The sequence below is a fragment of the Carassius auratus genome, chromosome 32 (genome assembly GCF_003368295.1).
Source record: "Carassius auratus strain Wakin chromosome 32, ASM336829v1, whole genome shotgun sequence".
In the NCBI taxonomy this organism is placed as follows: Eukaryota; Metazoa; Chordata; class Actinopteri; order Cypriniformes; family Cyprinidae; genus Carassius; species Carassius auratus.
In genome coordinates, this window is record NC_039274.1 from 17,460,324 (window position 1) to 17,473,959 (window position 13,636).

General features: G+C 36.5%; 1 protein-coding gene across 3 annotated transcripts in view; it reads left to right on the forward strand.

Moving 5' to 3' along the window:
* LOC113051721 (low-density lipoprotein receptor-related protein 4-like) overlaps positions 1-13,636 on the forward strand; it is an 84,904-nt gene that overhangs the window by 39,195 nt on the left and 32,073 nt on the right. For all 3 annotated transcript variants that reach the window (XM_026215706.1, XM_026215704.1, XM_026215705.1), the window contains exons 4-14: positions 2,223-2,336; positions 3,953-4,069; positions 5,145-5,273; positions 6,412-6,531; positions 6,630-6,755; positions 7,336-7,461; positions 7,593-7,727; positions 8,472-8,597; positions 8,693-8,923; positions 11,102-11,258; positions 12,698-12,915. In XM_026215706.1, coding sequence (XP_026071491.1) covers positions 2,223-2,336; positions 3,953-4,069; positions 5,145-5,273; positions 6,412-6,531; positions 6,630-6,755; positions 7,336-7,461; positions 7,593-7,727; positions 8,472-8,597; positions 8,693-8,923; positions 11,102-11,258; positions 12,698-12,915 — 1,599 coding nt within the window. The remainder of the gene's footprint in view (positions 1-2,222; positions 2,337-3,952; positions 4,070-5,144; positions 5,274-6,411; positions 6,532-6,629; positions 6,756-7,335; positions 7,462-7,592; positions 7,728-8,471; positions 8,598-8,692; positions 8,924-11,101; positions 11,259-12,697; positions 12,916-13,636) is intronic.

The window sequence follows — 13,636 nt, forward strand, 5'->3', positions numbered from 1 at the left end:
AGGTCCAAAAAGAAGTACTAAACCTGTGCTTATTGAAAGTAAACAAGTTGATAAAAATATAATCAAATATGTTGTAATTACAATACATTTATAGCCAGTTTTTGTATACTGTTTCATTTGTGACTAGGAACATCACAAAAACAAGTAAAAAAAAAAAAAGAAATTATATATATACATTTATAATTTAGAACATTTTTGGAAAACTGTTGTATCCTCTGTCTGCAAAATCAACAAGTTTTAGTCATCAGTTAGCATTTTTTGGGAAAAAGGAAACCCTGTCTGGGTCAAAATGACCAAAACACAACATGAGGATTCAATATTTGACCTGCACTTTATTATTTTCCTTCACGTCTAATCCATATTAGCATCCCTTGCTAAAGTTGATAAATGTCTTTTGTATGCTGTAAGTTGTATGGAATTAGTTTCATAGCAATCCTTACCATTGTAAGACATTTGAATGCAGTGGAGGAGCAGTATGTCTGTCTGGGAGGTACTGTGAAAAAAAACCCGAAGCAACAGTAGTCTTTGCATCTGACCCATATTTCTCAGCGCTGTACTCTTGAGGCTCTTGTCTTGATGGGGGGTCTGTCTGTCTGCCATAAGCTTGTCATTAATTTTTCATTCTTTTCCACCACACTGCCTCCTCTCTTACACACATCTCTCTTTCTGCTTCTGTCTGTCGTTTTGGTTTATGTGATCAGTTAATATATCAGTAGCGTCGTGTGATAATTCACACTTCATCTGTGAATTAGTGGCACGTGGTAAAATAGTCCAATGACTGCTGCATGACCTGTGTATTTAGATTCATGTTTTTACATTTTTGTGCAAGTGAGATGATTTTATCTAATGTTTTATGAAACCATATGCATTTTACTACAAAATAACTGTCAAAACACAATGCACCTTTTTTGGACAATAGAACAAAAAGTACAAATGTGGGAAAAAAAGTGCATGAAGGTTAAACATCATGTAAAATACTGTATTATAAAATGTGGGGTATCAGGAAAAAGCATGAGGGCGTTCATTCGCTCTTTGTTTTTCCAGTGTGCTTTGCAGTTTGAGAAATATGTTTTGTGCATCTGTTTTGGGTGGGTAAAAGTGCAGTAGTGCAGAAATACACTGGTGTGTGTGTGTGTGTGTGTGTGTGTGTGTGTGTGTGGAGCGCAGCGGGTGGTGTAAATGCAAGCAGCATCACATTTATTCTGCTGTTCTGGAGTCCCTTATTGGACTCAGTAAAATGCTTTGAGCGCCACCAGTGCACTGGATTGAGTCGCTGCAGTGTGTCGCTAGCTTCTTCTGTAGCACTGCTTGAGTAACTGATGCTGAGGAGCACAATCAAAATGTATAGACAATATATTCATGAACTCTCAAAACTTTAAGGAACAGCTCATCCGAAAATGTACTCACCCTCAGATGATCCTGTGGATGAGTTTGTTTCTTCATGGGAAAATATTTGGTGTAATGTAGCATCACATCACTTGCTCACCAAAGGATGATCTGCAGTGAATGGGTGCCGTCAGAATGAGAGTCCAAACAGCTGATAAAAACATCACAATAATCCACAAGTAATCCACACCACGTCTTGTGAAGAGAAAAGCTGCGTCCTTGTAAGAAGCAAGTCCATCATTAAGAGTCTTCTATCTATAATATTGTTCTCAAGGTGTCTATATATAATAACAACACTTCCTTCAGTCATCAAAATCCAGCCACATATTTATTTAGATCTGTTTTGGACCATTTCACTTGTAAATCTGTGCGGATTTCTCTACTGATTCAGATTAGATTACTTGTTTACTGAAGCAAGATATATTATGGATCGAAGAGTTATATTTTAGCCAGAACCAGTGGTTTGAAATTAAAACGTCTTGAGGGATTGGTTTCAGCTTTTCTCCTCATCAAACATTAACTGATGGACTGGAGTGGTGTGGATTACATGTAGATTATTGTGATGTTTTATCTGCTATTTGGACTCTTATTTTGACGGCACCCATTCACTGCAGAGCGTCCATTGCTGAGCAAGTGATGCAATGCTACATTTCTCAAATCTGATGAAGAAACAAACTCCTCTACATCTTGTTGACCTGAGGGCGAGAACATCAGCAAATGTTAATTTCCAGCTGAACTATTCCTTTAAACAGAAAAAAAGTGCAAATGTGAAAATGTGTAATCTGTTTTAACCCATCAACATTTACAACATCTGTATAATTTTTGTTTTTGAGCAGCTCCACGAGAATGTGAGGAGGATGAGTTTCATTGTCAGAATGGATACTGTATCCGCAGCCTGTGGTACTGTGATGGAGACAATGACTGCGGAGATAACAGTGACGAGCAGTGCGGTGAGATCATTTAGAGATGTATATAGCTCTTTCAGGATGATTTAAGTGTTGAGACCTAGTCTCGGCATGCCTTACATGACGGAGGTGTGGGGCTCTAATCAGTCATCCTTTATTGAACTTCAGATCAGCTGATCTTAGTCATGGACCTGCCAGTGCTCCGAGAGAGCAGCAATATAGAGCAAAACAAAAAGAAGAAAACCACACAAAACCAGACAAAGCATTGCAAAATGTTTAGCATGTCCAATGTAAAACCACACCCTGTAAAACACCCTTGGATGTAAAATAACAAAATGTCCTGTTTTGAAAAAAAGAGTGTTTAATTTTGTTGAATGTGCACTTTAAGAAAAAAAAAAAAAAAGAGTATAGTTAAAAGTTTTTGCAGATGATATAATATTTATAAAATAAAAGGAATACTTAGAGTACACTTGACTGTTTCTTAAAAAGTGATTGTCAAATTAAAAGTTTTAAAGATTAATGTTTATAGTTTTAATAATCTTTAGTTGTGCTTTAAAGAAGTACACTTATCTGTAAGTGTTGACTAAAGTAAAGCACATGTAAAGTACTTGACTATTCAGTATTAAATTTAAAGATAAGGGATTTTAAATGGTAAATGGTAAATGGACTGCATTTATATAGCGCTTTCAACAGACCACATGGCCATCCAAAGCGCTTTACAAGTTGCCTCACATTCACCCATTCACACACTCATTCAAACACCGACGGCGGTGTCAGCCATGCAAAGCGCCATCCAGCTCGTCGGGAGCAGCTGGGGTTGGGTGTCTTGCTCAAGGACACCTCGACACTTGGTCAGGTGGAGCCGGGGATCGAACCACCAACCTTTCGGTTTGTAGACAACCTACATGAACCACTGAGCCCCTGCCGCCCACTGCATAAATGTTTTATGTTGCAACTTCATTATATTTTATTTTACAGTAAATGCTTGGCAGTATATTCAGCAGTACTTTAACCATATTCCGAAGACAGCAGAAGTAATTATGAAATTGCATATGAAGATGTACTTAAGTCCTACTTAGAGTAACTGGGTCAAAAAGCACTTTAAAGTCCAGCTAACTGCATTTAAACTGTAGGGCATTTTCATCTAATTGCAGTTAATATTACATGCATACATACTTGCATCTTACAGTACGTACTATTTAAATAGTTTTTTTTGTACTTAAGTGAAATTCAATAATGAATCCAGCGGGTGTATTGGATCATTTGGTGCCCTAGGCAAGATCAGACTTAATCTTATGCACTACAATTCAAAGGTTTGGAAACACTATGGCATTTTTGTGTTTATGAAAGAAACTGACACTTACCAAGTTACCTTTATAACGTTACAAATAACTCTTTTGTTTTTAATAAAATGCATTAAGATTCCTGCACTTGCAGCAATGACATCTGTGCAAACAATATGCTTGCTAGCTACACACAAGGTTGTCTAATCAGTTCATCATGGTTTTTCCAGAAGGGGTGGAATTGGGGTTTATGTGTTCATTTGAAATGTCTCATAAGTTTGATTAAAATTCTCTGCCAAACAATCTTGATCCCACTACCAGTAAATACTCCACACTCCAAGAATCTCAAGCCCTTTTTGTGCTTGTGTGTGTGTCCAGATAAGAGGAAGTGCTCTGATAAAGAGTTCCGCTGCTCGGACGGAAGCTGCATCGCAGAACACTGGTACTGTGATGGAGACACCGACTGCAAAGATGGAACCGATGAAGAGAATTGCCGTAAGTTGATTTTTGTGTTTCAGTGCACTTATTTGTCAAATCAACATCTCTGTTTCTGTCCATCCATCCGTCCGTCCATATTTCCATCTATTCATCCACACATCTATCCATTATATGTCCATTAATTCATCCATCCATACATGCATCCATGTTTCCATCTATCCGTTCAGGCATCCATCATCTATCCATACAATAATCCATTCATAATGCATTATCTATCTATCCATCAATGCATCCATCCATTCGTGTATCATGCATCCATTTATCAAGCATCCATTCCTCCATGTTTCTATCCATCTGTGCATCCATCAGTCATGCATCCATGTTTCCATCTACCTATCTATCCATCATGCATCCATCTTTGATGAATCATCCATGCATCCATCCAAGCATCCAACCATTATGCATCCATCCATCTATAAATCCATTCACGTATTCATCATGCATTCGTCCATCAATGCATCCATCTATTGCGTGCCTCTAAACTGAATTTATAGATCAATTTGTATATGTAGAATCAAAATTTGTGCCAAATCAAGTCATGTAATTGTCATATTGGTAAACCTAAAGAAAAAAAATTGTTTTAGTCATATTTCTTAATTTTTCCTAAATTTCTGCTCATTCTTAAGCTGAGCATGTATACTGTTGATCTGGTTGACAACTATAACCTATTTATGTTTTGCAGTAGCCAGCCAAAAATGTTCTGACATGAATGTAATAAAATTTCACAAAACCATTGAGTGCTACATTGCAACATCCTGAAAGCAAAAAAACTGTTCATGAGATTTTGGTTTTAATAAAGCATCTGATAACTTAAATTGAGAAAAGAAACTTACCGTAACTGATCAGCAACAGTATGAACTTTTCTGGGAAATTGTGGTCTATTACACCTTTTTTTGTCATACAGTATGCTTGGATCCCAATGATTGCTACTCATGAATGTATTTGTTCCTATGCTATATTTGTTATTGTTTGTTTTATTTACTGCAAATGGCTGTTGAGAGGTATTCGTTGGATTGTTTGCAGGTGTTTGTGTGTGGGTGTGTAAATCACATTACATCATTTCTCTCTCCAGCGTCTGACGTGATGACGGCCACATGCAGTGTTGAGGAGTTTCAGTGTGCATACGGCCGCTGCATCCTGGACATCTACCACTGCGATGGAGATGACGACTGCGGGGACTGGTCTGATGAGTCGGACTGCTGTAAGGAACATTCACTCTTTCTCTTAAAACTTTTTTTCTTTGTTTTAAAATGCCTCTTTTCTTTCTCTGCCTTACACTCATTAGAGTTAATTCTCACCCTCCCTTGTGAAAAAGCACACTTTAGCATAATTATGGAAATAATATACTTTAAAAGAATGTACTTGAGAGTGAGCTGAATGCAGTGTTTTTGACGCACTTAAGTAGGACTTGAGTACATCTTTATATGTCATTTCATAATTACTTCTGTTGTCTTAGAAATATGGTTAAAATACTGCTTAATATACTGACAAGCATTTATGATAATGTCATGAATTATTATGTTTTAGACATTTGTAATTATGAAGTGCATTTAAAATATTTTAAATGTAATATCGTGTAACACACTAGAGTTAAAATTATAATGAAGTATTGAAACTTGTATATTAAACAACACATCAAATTTTACTTTAAAGCATGAAATAAAATATTAAAACATACTGATTTAAAATGTACTTTTAAAGTACAATTTGTAATTTACAGCTGTTACAAATTGCACATTTTAAGTGTAATTGTTAAGATTGAAAATTTCTCTCTTCAAGAGTACTTAAAGTGGCTTTTTATTTAATTATTTTATTATCTGCACATACAGTACTTAAAAATATACACTCAATTTTTGAAGTACACCATCTTATTTTACACATGCTGTTTCATTTAAAATATTTTACCAGAAAACCGTTATTACTATAAAATGTGTCATTTATTTTTTATAATGGCATGCTAGTTTAATGTTGGAATTGTTTTTTTTTAATACTGTAAGGTATTTGATTATAATTTGAACTGTAGTGTTATTTAAAAGTTTATATATTTTAAATGTTCTAAATTGCAACTTAATTAAATTAATCTAATTGCATAATTTAATCTATAATTAATTTTTTATTGCAATTAACATACACATTACATTCAGTTTATTCTTAGATACATTCGAAAAAGTACAGTATATAATATTTCCATAAGTACTGTTTTTAAAGGTATGGTAAAGTGTACTTATCACAAGGGTTATTCAAGAAGATTTCCTTGTACAGATAAGTTTCATGAGTGTGTGTATGTCTGATTTGGTGTGTTTGTGTGTGTGTGTGTGTGTGTGTGTGTGTGAACGCAGCCTCGCACCAGCCCTGCCGTTCTGCAGAGTTCATGTGCAGCAGTGGGATGTGTATCAATGCAGGCTGGAGGTGTGACGGAGAATTCGACTGTGATGACCAATCAGATGAAAAGAACTGCAGTGAGTAGCTGTTTATTGTAGTATTTGTGTGTATGTGGGTTACAAATACAAAAAAAAGTGGATTTCCCATCTGTCACACTCCTCTTTCTCACCATCAGGTACGTCGATGTGCATGGCTGATCAGTTTCGCTGTACGTCTGGTCGATGTGTGCGCTTGTCCTGGCGCTGTGATGGGGAGGATGACTGCTCTGATAACAGTGATGAAGAAGGCTGTGAAAAGACCGGTAAGGAATATAAAAGAAAATACAGACTTTTTATCTCTTAGCAAAGACTTGCTGTAAATGTACTCACCTTCGAGCCATCCAAAGTGTAGATAAGTTTGTTTCTTCATCATATTTGGAGAAATGTAACATCACATCACTTGCTCAGCAGTGGATCTCTACAGTGAATGAGAGTCCAAACAGCTGATAAAACATCACAATAATCCACAAGCAATCCACAACATGTCTTGTGAAGAGAAAAGCAGCAGTTTAAGTTTTGATGGACTTGTGTCTTATAAAACACTCAACTTTTGGCTTCTCCAGACGTTAACTGATGGACTGGAGTGGTGTGTATTATTGTGTTTTTATCAGCTGTTTGGATTCTCATTGAACAGAATGGATTGAATCCATTCGCTGCAAAGGGTCCATTGGTGAGCAAGTGATGCAGTGCTACATTTCTCCCAAAATCAGCCCAAAATGGACTTAGTATGGATCGAATAAAATATATTTTTTTGAATTATTTAGATTATTTATAAGATCCAGTAATGAATGCACCTACATGCTGTACAATGTGTTTTTTTTTTACATTCCTTTTGTTTCTCAGAAACTCCTCCGTGCGCATCGGATCAGTTCCTGTGTGGAAACGGCCGCTGTATTGGTCAGCGCAAGGTCTGTAATGACGTCAAGGACTGTGAAGATGGGACTGATGAGCATCCACACCAGGACTGTCGTGAGTCTGCAAATTAGTACAAAATATGTGAAATATAACAGAAGATGAGTAGTCATAGCTCCACTGAAAGCATCGGATTCCCTCCTCTTTTCGTTGTTAACATTCGACTGTGTGCCCGTGTGTGTTTATAGGCTCCAAGTCGAGTGAAGAGAACTGCAGTGTTAACAATGGAGGCTGCTCGCAGAAATGCCAGATGTCTCGAGGTCTGGTGCAGTGCACTTGTCACACCGGCTACACGTTAACTCAGGACGGGAAGACGTGCAGAGGTGAGGCCAGAGACAAGGAGGGAAAGGGACAGTTAATGCACGAGAAGACAGCAGAAAAGAAAGTTTTCTTTTCTTTTTATTTTTATGAAAGAGTTTATGCCACGGTTTTTATATATTAAGTCTCTCTGTTTTTTTCCTGCTTGATGGTAATCACAAATGGACTTATCTGCATGTTAATTGCAATTAAATGGAAATGTATTATAGTTTATATTAAGTGCAATTTAGCTTTTTTGACCCACTTAAGTAGGACCTCTTCTACATCTTTCATAGTTTATTCTATTGTATTTGAAATACTGAATGTACAGACAAGCATTTTTGATAACCTAACATAAAATATGCTTCTGTTGTAAGTTGTATGACATGTTTTTTAATATTTTCACAATTGCAGATTTGTAATGAAGGAATTGCAGTTTTTGGACATTTTGAAATACATTAACTTTAAATAAAAAAAAATGGAATAAAACATTACGATTAAAATTATATTCAAGTACACTTTACATTTGCTTTAGTATATTAGTCGACATATCTACATGTACACATTCAATACAAATAATCACACTTCTTTTTCCCTATGGTATAAATAACTGACTGTATATTTATACTTTTCTGCTTTGTTCACCGTTGTGTTGTTCGATATTGTTGCAAGTTCTCAGTTAAATGTGAAGTTTTCTTGCAATCTCTCGGTTTCTACCTAGTTAGTTTCCTGAAGGTCAAACGGACTAATAAATGTGTGTCTGAATGCAGATGTTGATGAGTGTGCAGATGAAGGTTACTGTAGTCAAGGCTGTACCAACATGGAAGGAGGATTTCACTGCTGGTGTGTGCAAGGTTACGAGCTTCGACCCGACAAACGCAGCTGCAAAGCTTTGGGTGAGGCTCAGTATCTTCTGTGAAAGCAGCGAAACAATCGGCTGAGTTTTGGATCCTAGATGATCAGTTTAATACAAACTGTTTTCTATTCCCAGGTCCAGAACCGGTTTTGTTGTTTGCGAATCGGATTGATATCCGTCAGGTTCTGCCGCACCGCTCAGAGTACACGCTGTTACTGAATAATCTGGAAAACGCCATCGCGTTGGACTTTCATCATAGCAAAGAGCTGGTGTTCTGGTCAGACGTGACACTGGACCGCATCATGAGAGCCAGTCTGAACGGTAGTAATGTGGAGGAGGTCGTGTCCACGGGTCTCGAGAGCCCAGGTACACTGTATATTCCTCATGCACGGTTTTGTGACTCTTGCTTGATTTCCACTGCACAATTGGCTGAATAAAAAAAAATCAAGATGCAATAAAACTTTTAAGCCTATTGCAGCAAACAAGATGTAGTCGGTGTGTAAATACGAGATTTTCTGAGTGTAGACAGTTGCATTGATTATAACAGGAATGAAGGCTCATACTAAACTGCAGCTATACAGGTTTACTAGTATAACTGACAGCTTCATTGATTATTAGTGGAAGCATTCCAGAGTCATTTTGCACGCTTTGAGTAGGATTTGTTCAGAATTTGGAAAATTTGGTTTTGTTGTTTCTACTGCTTAGTGAAAGGGACGTTTCACCACAAAATTAAACCCTCAGGTTGTTCGAAACCTGTATGTATTTATTTCTTCTACTACTTTCTTCTGCTATTTTGTGGAATGTGTTGGTCAAACAGTTGTTGGTTCCCATCGACTTCCATGGTATTTTTCTCAAACTAACAAAGTCAATGGCTACCAGCAGCTGTCTTTTTTATTTTCAGCAGAAGAAAGAAATTCATACAGGTTTCAGACAACCTGAGGGTGAGTAAATGTTTTATATTTGGGTGAACTGTCTCTTTAACCATTGAGTTTGATAGTTTAGGTTTTTTTTTTTAAATGTAGCTTAGATAAAGAAAATGACATGCAGTTGCCCAACATAAAAAGATAAATAAAAATAAACAACTTGATTATGAAAAAAGAGAAAAACAACAAAAATGTCAAATGAAATTATCAACAATAGTTTTTGTCCTAATCATGCCGCCTTAATGCACTTACTGTAAAAAATATATAAAATAAATGTAAAAAAAATTATATACAGTGCCCTCCATAAGTATTGGAATAGTAAAGACTTTCTCTGCAGTGGTCAAAATGTTTGCAAATATGATTAAAAGATGAATATGCAACAAAACTACAGAATGTCACATTTTTTTATTAGGTCTTTCGGCACATGCATGTTTTACCAAATTAGAAGGACAGCACTTTTACAGTTCATTTGACGTGAGCATAAGTATTGGAAAAGTTGAATTTAAGGCAGATGTTAAAGATTAAAAGATAATATTTAGTTGCAAATCCCTTGCATCCAATCAGAGCAGTGAGTCTGTAACACATAGACATCAGCAGACTCTTGATCTTACGCTTAAAAATGCTTTTCCCCAGCCTTTAATGAAGTCAATTCCAACTTTATTAGGTAGTTTCTGTCTTTAGTCTCCTCTTCAGTTGGTGAAATTATTTAATCGGTTTTAAATCCGAAGATTGATTTTGGGCAATCTAAGACTTTACATTTATTTGCCCTGATGAAGTCCTTGACTGAACTGGCAGGGTGTTTTGGGTCATTGACCTGATCCAGTATGAAGTGCTTTCTAATGAGTTTGGTGGCATTTTCTTGAATATCGGTAGCCAAGATGATTTTAAACCCTTTCAAATTTATTCTGCTACTGCCATCATACATGAAGTCATCATTAAAATGAAGAGGTCCTGTTCTAGAGACAGCCATGCATGCCCATGCCATGACACCACCTCCACCAAGCTTTACAGATGATCTTGTATGCTTAGGATCATTTGCAGTTCCCTTTTTTTAACTCCACACTTTTTATTTCCAATCACTTAGATAAAGGTCAAACTTGCCTTTCTATTTTTGGTGCTGATCAGAGGTTTGCATCTTGCTGTGTAGCTTCTGTGATTCTGTGTCAAATCATCCTGCGGACTGTAGATTGACAGAGCATCACCCCAGCTTTCTGGAGGTTGTTGGTGATTTTACAGACATGTATTTTAGGGTTCATTTTCACAGCTTTTATTATTTGTCTGTCATCAACTACTGTTGTTTTTCTCAGCCGATCAGGTTGTTGTTGGTTGCTGATATCGCTGGTAGCTTCCAAACTAAGACTTTTTCTATGTACACAAGGCCTATTTCTCTCAAATATTGTTTACAAATCTGTCTAAATCAGTGTTGGTGAGCACTTCTACTTTGCCGAGAAAATCCATCCACCTCTCAGGTGTGGCATATCAAGATGCTGATTATACAGCATGATTATTGCACAGGTGTGACTTAGGCTGGACACAATAAAAGGCTACTCTAAAATATATAACACATGTAGCAGCAATACTTTTTTTTAAAACAGCAATCGTTTTTTCGTTACTTTCTTAGGTGGTCTGGCCATAGATTGGATTCATAATAAGCTCTACTGGACTGACTCGGGAACGTCTCGCATTGAAGTGGCCAATCTGGATGGCACCCAACGTAAAGTGCTTTTATGGCAGAGGATGGAGAAACCCCGTGCTATCGCTCTGCATCCTATGGAAGGGTAAATATTCTGACTCTTGTGTACTACTTAACTCATATTATAATTAACAAATATTTTTTTCAATACAAGTGTATTCAGCACAAGCATTGCACAGTAAATGCGCAATGCTGTTTTTGGACTGGGTAGGAAATCTTGCTTTTTAAAAGTTAGTGTTTTCATAGTAAATAAGTGCACTTAATTATATTGAATGTGCACTTGTAGTTTACTTCAAATATTAAAAGTATATTCTTATAAACTGTGCTTCAAGATAATTTGATGTTAATAAAATAACACTTAAGTGACTTAAACTCTTGACTCTTTATGAACACACTTAAGTCCACTTTTATGAAGTGGTACCTTGCAATAAAGTCAAATTAATGGTTTTAACTTAAACTACATTTTAAATCATTGTTTTAATAATCTTTTACTCTTATTTTGCACATGTTAAGTACCTAGTTATAATATACAATATTACATTTAAAGGATTTAAATCAAGTGCAACTTGATTATTACAAACATATTTTATCATAAATGCTTGTCAGTACATTCAGCAGCCATATTAGCCATATTTCAAAGATAAGTAATTATGAAATTGCATATTAAGTGCTTAAGTCCTACTTAAGTGGGTCCAAAAATCACTCTTAAATTCAGCTAACTGCATTTAAATTAAAAATTATTATATATTTTCATTTAATTTCAGTTAACATGCAGTTAAGTGTCCAAAAAGATTATATTCGGATCACACTTAAGGATATTTTGTAAAGTATTTTAAAGTATTTTTTATTTGCAAAAAAGGATCTTCTATGGCATCATGAAGCACCTTTATTTTAAAGAGTGTATGACAGCATTTACAGGATGCATTGAGGAGGATCCCAAACTACACTCAGTGGCCAAGTGATGCTTATTGTCCACGGTATTGGTACAGGTTCTGTGTAAAGAACAATTCTTTGTATTTCAAGTCAGAAAATACATTTAGTTCCCACTTTAAGAAGGCGTGGCCTAATGGTTAAAGATTCGGACTCGTAATCCAAAAGTTACGGGTTCGAGTAAGTGGGGGGCGGGGTGAATGTACAGCACTCTCTCCACCCTCAATACCACGACTGAGGTGCTCTTGAGCAAGGCACTGAACCCCCAACTGCTCCCCAGGCGCCGCAGCATTCTGTGGCACCTACAAAAAAATATTTTGGTGCCTAAGTTTTTATTTTATTTTAGGAACCGATGGCGGCTTACTCATTTTTATTTGTTTGGAGCCCTGCAGATGCATGCAGATCTTGCTGGCTTAGTTTGTGGGAATTAATAAGCCTTGGAGAAATGGCTAAACCATTTTGCTGATGCATGATAAAAATGCATAGTGTTGTTCATCTAAAAAGACATGAATTGAAAATTGTTTGCTTTGTTGCTTCCTGACTGCATATTATTATACGACTATGTTTCCAACATTACTTGCACTCTTTCTTTAGGAAGATTTACTGGACTGACTGGGGAAATACGCCATGCATTGAATATGCCAACATGGACGGCTCTAATCGCAAAATAATTGCAGATACACACCTCTTCTGGCCCAATGGACTTACCATTGACTACGCCAGTCACCGTATGTACTGGGTGGATGCTAAACACCACATCATTGAAAGAGCTGACCTGGATGGGAAGAACAGAAAGGCTGTCATCAGCCAAGGTAAAAAAAATAAAAAAATAAATGTATACAGGGGTGTGAATCTTTGGGTAGGCAGCGATTCGATTCACGATTCATAGGCTTTCATTTGGATTCAAGAATGATTTTTGCTAATACTTTTTTGAGTATATTTAAAGTTGGGTACTTTTACTTGAGTAAATTCTTTGGAAAAAATCTGTACTTTTACTTCGTTACTGTGGGCGACGCTCCTCTCGTTACTTATACAATAAATGTTATAAATGCTTCAGTTTATTCCAAACTCACCGTCTACTTTTCTCTGGACAATGAGCGATGCCCATTCGCGAATGATTCATTCTTTTGATTCAACTTTGTTCAAAGGCTTGTTCAAACCAGTTGGCAAACGAGTGAATAGGTTCATGAATCAGTTTGAATGCGCTGAGCGTCTGAAGTGGTTCACTCAGAGTTGTAACGTTTAACATGAGCAGCGTTGAAAACGGGACTATGGAACTGCATTGAATTGAAAGCAAATCTGCAAAGTCTATTTGCTAGCGATGGAGATCTTTATTAGATGAACACCGCGTGTGCTGTCTACTGTTCAACAGATAATAACTTGGGCTACATTCGATTACAGTGCACGATACCACTATGACATTAGTTTGTTGTACGTGTGACTTATAACAGAGGGGAGTCAAGTTGAATGCAGCTTCCAAAAGACAAAAAATTGCTGATTAATATTTTATTAATATTAATACAATCACACCGG